The sequence below is a fragment of the Nanorana parkeri genome, unplaced genomic scaffold (genome assembly GCF_000935625.1).
Source record: "Nanorana parkeri isolate BGI_ZX_2015 unplaced genomic scaffold, ASM93562v1 scaffold131, whole genome shotgun sequence".
Classification (NCBI taxonomy): Eukaryota; Metazoa; Chordata; class Amphibia; order Anura; family Dicroglossidae; genus Nanorana; species Nanorana parkeri.
The window spans coordinates 2,151,579-2,159,293 of record NW_017306399.1 but is presented as its reverse complement, the minus strand read 5'-3'; the positions used below and the strand labels follow the sequence as shown (position 1 = coordinate 2,159,293).

General features: G+C 44.7%; 1 protein-coding gene across 1 annotated transcript in view; it reads right to left on the bottom strand.

Annotated features, from left to right (window-relative positions):
* Positions 1–2,568: 2,568 nt before the first annotated feature.
* CACHD1 (cache domain containing 1) overlaps positions 2,569–7,715 on the bottom strand; it is a 119,621-nt gene continuing 114,474 nt past the window's right edge. Inside the window, exons 21-27 of the mRNA XM_018553869.1 lie at positions 7,541–7,627; positions 7,061–7,177; positions 6,532–6,683; positions 5,581–5,742; positions 4,786–4,863; positions 4,602–4,703; positions 2,569–3,099 (exon numbers count right to left, since the gene is read on the bottom strand). Coding sequence (XP_018409371.1) covers positions 2,858–3,099; positions 4,602–4,703; positions 4,786–4,863; positions 5,581–5,742; positions 6,532–6,683; positions 7,061–7,177; positions 7,541–7,627 — 940 coding nt within the window. The 3' untranslated portion in view covers positions 2,569–2,857. The remainder of the gene's footprint in view (positions 3,100–4,601; positions 4,704–4,785; positions 4,864–5,580; positions 5,743–6,531; positions 6,684–7,060; positions 7,178–7,540; positions 7,628–7,715) is intronic.

The following is a 7,715-nucleotide window of genomic DNA, read 5'->3' as shown; positions in this document are numbered from 1 at the left end:
TATAAAATAATCGCCCTGTAAAAGAAAGCTGATAATACTGATGTCTCTGGTGGGTGGCGCGTCCCATCTTCCTTGTAAAGCTATAGTGGATGAAGAGTTGTGGTTCCATCCACCAGTCCCTAGGGGACACACAGTAGGAGCCAGCTGATGGAGCCACAGCGTGCAGCAGAGGACCAGCCATCCGACACACCCAGAAGCATGTAGAATGCAGAGGATTCTTCATCCACCATAGCTCTGAAAGATAGCGAGACGGGACATACCGACCGTCAGAAAGATATGTAGACGTGACTGAGACTTTAAATGTCAGGCAGAGGAAAAGCCATGAGTCTGAGAACCAGAGTAAGGCAAAGTAGAGTAATTTTTTTTGTAGATTCACACAAACGGAAGCAGATTATAAAGTAGCAGCTATATTTGCCCCACTGTCCTGGGAAGGCCTTTCACAAGATATTGGAGCGGGTCTGGGGAAGTTTGTGCCCATTCAGCCAAAAGAGCATTTGTGAAGTCAGGTACTGATGTTGGAGAAGACCTAGCCTGCAACTGGCATTTCAATTCAACCCTAAGGTGTTTAGTAGGGTTGAAGTAAGGGCTCTGTAGGCCACTCAGGTCCACTGGGCCATCCCAATGAGGCTACCTGAGGCGCTTGCCTCAGGCAGCATTTCATTGGGTCATGTAGGGGGGGTGGCAGGTGCACTTGCTGCCCCCTTTCCAGCCCTGGCGTCCCAGGTTGCTAGGAGCTCTAAGCAACCTGTGACACTCTGGCCAGCATCCCGCCCAGCTTGCCGACGTCACTGGTTGCCAGGAGCCAAGTGGGATGTCATCCACCACAAGCCACCAAAACCTCCCCAGGAACATGCATCAGGACAACACCGCATATCTCCACACACCCCCGGCCTCAGGCCACGAGATATCTAGGGATGCCCCTGCAGGTCCATCTACACTAAAACTCATTAAACTAGTCTTTATGGAGCTGGCTTTGTGCAGAGACACAGCCATGCTGAAACAGTCTGAATGTGATTGGTCAGGTGTCCACAGCCTTGCAGCAGTATTAGAACACCTAAGACCTTGCACCAAACAAATTAATGCCAAGCTTTAAAGAATAAAGGCCCTTTTTAATGATTTTTTTTTTCAACATCTTTGGGGGGAATCAAGTTGGAAGCACTGTTTGCCTCATCTGTGCCAGTCTCATAACACAGGTCAAAGTCAGATAGAAAGATATGAGGCTAGGTTCCCACCCTCGGCGACACCCAGAACGTGCGATCATGTGCTAGTGCACACAGCGGTTGCCGCGTGGCCCTATTGATTTCAATGGGGTGACATCCGCGCGGCAATCGCTAAAAAAAGGTACAAGTAACTTTTTTTACGACACACAGCTTTTTTTTAGCTGCAATCAAGTTCACTTGCACGTGCGAAATCGCAGCGGGAAACCACACAATCTGCTTGGCGCGACTGGGGTGCCATTAGAAAATAATGGCACCCACAGCACAATTGCTGCACAGTCAGGAGTCGCCCAGGTGTGAACCTAGCCTAAGCCTTGCGCACCATCTACCTCCACAAAAAGGAGAACTATGGGGTTAAGGCTTTTCCAAATAGTTCTCCTTAGGGTAACGGGAGGACACAAACTAGCGTCCTCCCGTCACCCTAGGCTCAGTATACTGAGGCGCCGCAGTGCACCGCGTGCTGCTAGCTCGCGGAATACTGAGACGCCGCAGCTGAAGCGGATCCCGACAATTATGTCTGGATCCGCCCAGCTGCGTGACCGACAGTTGGCTCTGCCTATCTAGAGGCAGAGCCAGCTATACCCGCCCCCTCCCCCGTAAAAAAAAAAAAAAAAAAAAAAAGAAAAAAAAAAAGTTAAAAATAAACTCTTGAATGAAAGGAAAACATTTCCCAAGTGCCAGGGAGACCTGGCGTCAGTATGTCTTCTGCTCTAGCTAAGGGCAACACGTTTCCTCTTTCGGATCCTTTCATAAACGAAGCCCCCAAGTGGTTGTACTGGAAACGCAGTCTTGAATAACAGTGGTTAAAATCTAATTTTTAAAAAAAATACATCAAAAGTTTGGTTAAAAAAATACTGCAAGGAGAGTCAGCTGCACCCCGATGACGATGACTGGCACCAACAGGTAACCCAGTTTTTCTTTTTTTTTTCCGGACTAACCCCACCACAGTTCATACGTATATACTCAAACACTAGAACAGCGTTGGAACATGCACACTTGTTGTCCTCGTTTTCTGTGAAGGAAATGTAAAATTCCAGATTGTACAGCAACGCACTTCCTGTCTTAAAAATCACCTGGCGGCAGAAGGGTTGCAAAGGGCGCAACAATGTCCTACGTGTGCAAAAGTTCTGTGCGTACAGGTTAGGCTTCCTTCGATAAACACATTCGCGTTTCTCCCCCCCCTCTTGGCGGGTCCAAAAGTTCCAAAAGGGTGGAATATTTCACCGTCTATAAGTCCTTGAGAAATTAAATAAATAGTACAAAAATAATCCTTTTCGTTAAAAAGTGAGATGCATTTTTTTAAAAGAAACTATTAACAATTCTACTCATTGTGAGCACAGTTTTTTTTTCTCTTTTTTTCTAAACAAATATTGTCGTCTGTTTTAGTTTTTCTTTCCAGCTTAATAAAAAAAAAAGTCCTAGACCCTTCTTTTGTTGCAGTTGAGACCCTCTAGTTTCCATGGTGATATAGCCACTTTCTATTTAAATACTAGATTTGGAAGGGTCAGCACCCACTCTGAAGTTGTCCACAAAATCGCAACCATTGGCAGCAAATGCCTGGGGTGGGGGGGCTTTTAAAAAAGGCAGTTATGGCACATAGGGTCTGTGATTGGCTGGCGCCTCAACGGCCCAAAAGTTCATCAGCATTCCGCGTCTACAGAATGCACAGTGACGGCAGCCTGTAGGTGGTGGCTGTGGTGGAGAGACGGGTGATGCAGTCTGTAATGGTGGTGAAATTTGTGGCTTAAGAGAGCTGCAGTCTGCGGAGGGGTGTCCGGCTCTAGATCTTCGTCGTGGTTCCCGACATCCACCCCCGCCGATAAGGGGTCGTTATTGCACGGCGGATTTTCGCTGTCTTCCTGCGGACTCATCGTGCTGTAACCTGTGAAGAGAAGGATACATTAAAACACAATTGAAGGCACACACCTTTTTTGTCCCTTTATAGTGCTGTAACCCCCCCCTGCATGTTATATTTGGGGGATTTTTTTCTTAGCATAGTAAAGCCTTCTTAGAACAGAAGTTATTTACATGTCTCACATATCCCAGAAATAAGGAGAAAACGTCATGTCTGTGAGGAAGCTGAAGCTTGGGCATCACTGGACCTTCCAACAGGACAATGACCACAAACATACCTCAAATTCCACCAGGGCTCTGCTGCAGAAGTAGTCCTGAAAGACTACAGTGGCCATCACAGTCACCTGACTTGAACGCCATAGAAAGCCTCCGGTGGGATTTGAAGAAGGAGGTTGCTGCACCCAAACCCAAGAATATTAGTAAACTGGAGGTCAATGCTTTTAAGGAATAGGTTAAGAATTAAGATCCCTCAGGAACGCTGCCAGAAGCTGGTGTCTAGCTAAGATCTCGTTTACAGCAGGTCATAACAGCAAAAGGGTGTACTACTAAGTACTTTTGAAGTGTTGAAAGGGTTCCGAGATGGCAGAAATCATTTAAAACTTGCATTTTCAGTTTAATTTGTGGAAACCACTTAAAGCATTCGTTGTGCTGAGCTATTTCAATTGTTTTAGCTTGATTTGTTCATTACAAACAGCTGAAAAGTCTGTCAAGTTTGCCAATAAACCTGATGTGCATTTGCGGTTGAATCATTTTGATCAGAACTGTATGATGTGTCACAAGGGGGGGGGCTCCTTTAATGACAATGCAGGTTATAAGGCTGGAAATGTTTGACGAAATACCCAAGAGTGACCAAGCAGCATATGACCTGGATCATAGCATGGCACCTCCTCAATTGGTTTCCCCCTGCACGGATCACTTTAAGTGTATATAAACCCCAACAATGGACCATTTATTTGCTCTCTTTTGTTTTGGTTTCTTAAATCTGTTAGATAAATGCAAACAAATACCTATTGATCTGGCCAGTCCGAGAGAACTTCTTACTATATGCCTATGCTTCACTGAAATCTCAAGCAATGTTATCAGCCCTAATCAGTTCTCCTCCTTTGTGTCTACAACCCCCCTCCCATGTTATGGAAATTAGAGGAAATGGGGACACGAGGAGAAGGGGGGGGACACGAGGAGAAGGGGGGGGACACGAGGAGAAGGGGGGGACACGAGGAGAAGGGGGGGGACACGAGGAGAAGGGGGGGACACGAGGAGAAGGGGGGGGACACGAGGAGAAGGGGGGGACACGAGGAGAAGGGGGGGGACACGAGGAGAAGGGGGGGACACGAGGAGAAGGGGGGGAGAAGAGGAGAAATTAGGAAATTAACCAACATGAGTGAATATATTTTTTTTTAAATACACATTGCTTAGTCTACAGCAAACTTCGAGCATCCACCTGTTCCTATAGAGCTACAAAAACAGAAAACCAAAGTTTAAATACCCTTTTATTACAAATACACAACAAGAGACTGAAACGTTCCTTACCATGATCGCTTTCTGTACCCGATCGCCCCCAGTATCGCCGTCGTCTCTCTGGACTGTGTGCATGGCGTTCCATCACTGCTGCTATAAACCTGGTGTTACTGACTACAGAAAAAACAAACAACAGCCATCATTACATCACTGAACAGGTCTGCACGCTTGTGAAAACAACACTATATACACTTACTGATTCCGCGATCCTCGTGGCTGTCGTCATCACGCTCATCGCGGTCATTTTCCAGGTTAGACATGCGGACAGACATTTCTGTGAAGGAGTAAATGTCATTATAAGATGTTATGCTGTTAGGCCCCGTTCACACTTAGCGATTTATCGCGCGGTAATTCCCGCGATATCGCAATTTACCGCGCGATATCGCTCTTCAATGCTTCTCAATGGGGCAAAGGGTCCTGTTGTCGCGGGTCGTGTGTCGCTACAGCAGGATACTTTTTGGAGCTGATTTAGCCGCGATTCAAGCTTGCTCAATGCAAGCATTTGCGCGATATATCGCGCAAAATGCAAATCGCGCAACAAACGCGCGATTCGCGAATCGCCAAGTGTGAATGGGGCTTTAGGTTGTAAGCTAAATGTGGTTTCCAACTCTAATACATGTTATAAAAGTACAGACCTCCACTGAAAGCATGGCAGTCATTAAAACCTTACTGTGCACTCAACTGATTCTTCAGCTGTAAACTTCTCAACATAACCCTAGAAATGTACAAAGCTGAGTGGCCTACATTCTGTGCGTTACTATGCTCTAGGTCCATATTAGTAAGTAGGAATGAACTTACTTATTAATACTGCTAAAAAAAAAGAAAGGGGCATCAGTTTTGGGTGAACCGACTATTCAATTTTTTGTAAACTTCTGGGAAGAGTATCAAAAACTAAAAATGTTTCTCATGAGAATGAAATGTCTGCCCCTGCGGGTTACTCCTCCTGCTCAGGAGCCTACAACACCGTATTTAAATATCATATTAAAAATACCTTGAGCTGCCAGAGGTGACATGTGCTGGTGGCTCCGCCGATGGATCTGGTGACGGTATGCATAGACAGCCAAGACTAAAACCATAATACAGCCCATTATGCCTCCGGCTACAGGTCCGACTGGGGCACTCTTAATCATGTTCAGAGTGATGACTTCATCGCCTGTTAAACAGTTAAAAAGTACAAAATGTTTTCAGTGCAGAATTTACATTTTTTTTTTTTTAAATACCGAAACCTTTCAGAATTTAACGTGCGCTTTATATTCTTAGATATCAAATGTACAATAGCGAGCAAATCCAAATATGTTACTTGCTTCCCACACTGCCTTGGAGCATCTGTCAGGAACCAGGAGGCATGCAGTTCCGTTCCACTATCTACCAACGGGTGTCTCTCAGCAGTCCTCGGTAATTAGTCACCACCTGGTGCTGGCTGCTGGGAAGGTATTTAGTCCCTCCTTTCCAAGCCCACTTGGCCTCTGCACCCTGTTCCTGCTACCTGCTCCTTGTGACCCTCTTGATACTGGCTCTCTGGCATTTCCACTATTTGTTAGTGTTTTGCACAGAAATACATAATTTGCATTCAATGCAATTATAGCTCTGCTTCCAAGTGCTTGCAACATTTCGGAGACTGAAGGACTGTGCTGGGACAATGAGTGAGCCATGTGCAAAAGCCAGACTTAAACAATCTTTGTTCACAGAGTTTTTTTTTTTTTTTTACTAGCCATAACGAAAATTGCTTTAAGGAATAAATGGAGAAGACAACTCAAGCATGAGATAGCTTTTCCTGTGCAGATTGCTTATATAGCGAGCCCTTCAAAATTGAAGTGCTGTTGTAGTGCCAGAAGCAGGTCATACAAGAGGCAATTTTTTAACACCGTTTTGTCCACCAGCTTTTGAGTGAAAAAATACAATTAAAAAGGATTAAAGAAGCTGAAGTATACATATACTTTACCTATGGTATTCATGTCATCTGCGTAAGGACTTTTAGCACCGACGATGCCACCAAAACATTCCTTCTGTAGAGCGCAGTACGGACGGTCTAGGTGGGTCTTTCCATCACTCTCTACCATACACCACTCACAGTCAAGGACCCCGAAACAGTAACTAAGGAAGAGAGGAGGGTTCTATTACTGCAGGGGAATATATTGGGAATATATTGGGATAATGGATACATTGGGACTGTTCTGCTTTGTCTATAGAGAAATGGATGCATGGTGAACTATACCTTACATTTTGTTAAGAGTACTGGGTTTATTTTTAGATTTTGCCCTATAAAGAAAGGGTGTTACATTGGATGAACGTGTCTGGATAAAGTGTCAGCCTGATGGGCCTCAAGTTCATCTGATTTGATGATAATAATAAACATAAGTCCCATTAATGCAGAGAATTTAAATCGAGAATGGCAACATTCTGGGTGAATGAATACATTGTAGCTGTTAAAAACAAACAGATCCACATAACACTGTTAAGGTTGGAGGTACCTGCTCTCCATTCTTTGGGTACAGCCAGTGTTGACACACTGAAATAGAGCTTCTTGAAGGTTTGGGTCGAGCATGGTAAACGTCATTGGCTCCTGATGGACTTCACAGCTCGGGTTCCTGAGTAACATTTAAACACAAAAAAGTAACAATTGGTCAGCAAATATGAAATATTCAACTCGGATATGATTGCTTGGCTATTTCTAGAACCTGCCTTCATGCTATGTGTAAGGAAATGGTTCTTGGGAGATGTAGTTTTGGAGAAGGTGGGGGAGCAACATGTCTATGTCACTAGGAAGTGAGCCAACCAGCAACTGCAGCTTTAAGAAATTTACTAGTCTAGTAAAAATGTCACGAGAAGAAATAAAAGCCGTTTCATACTACAGGAAGAAGGAAAATAAAAAATAATGCTGGGCCATGATCTAGAGGACCTTATGGGGAGTAAATTTGGGTCATGCCCATACGTAAGTCTTTAGATCTTACCTGCTTTCTGCATTTGTCAGGTTGCCAGTGCACTCATTGACCTCCAGGGGGCACTCACAAGGACACTCGCATTCATTCTGTTCCATCCTAGCAGAAATAAAACAACATTCTGTAAATCGCGGAAAATTTAAGATTCTGCTACAAGGTGGGTCAGGAGTCAGCTCAGTATATACTT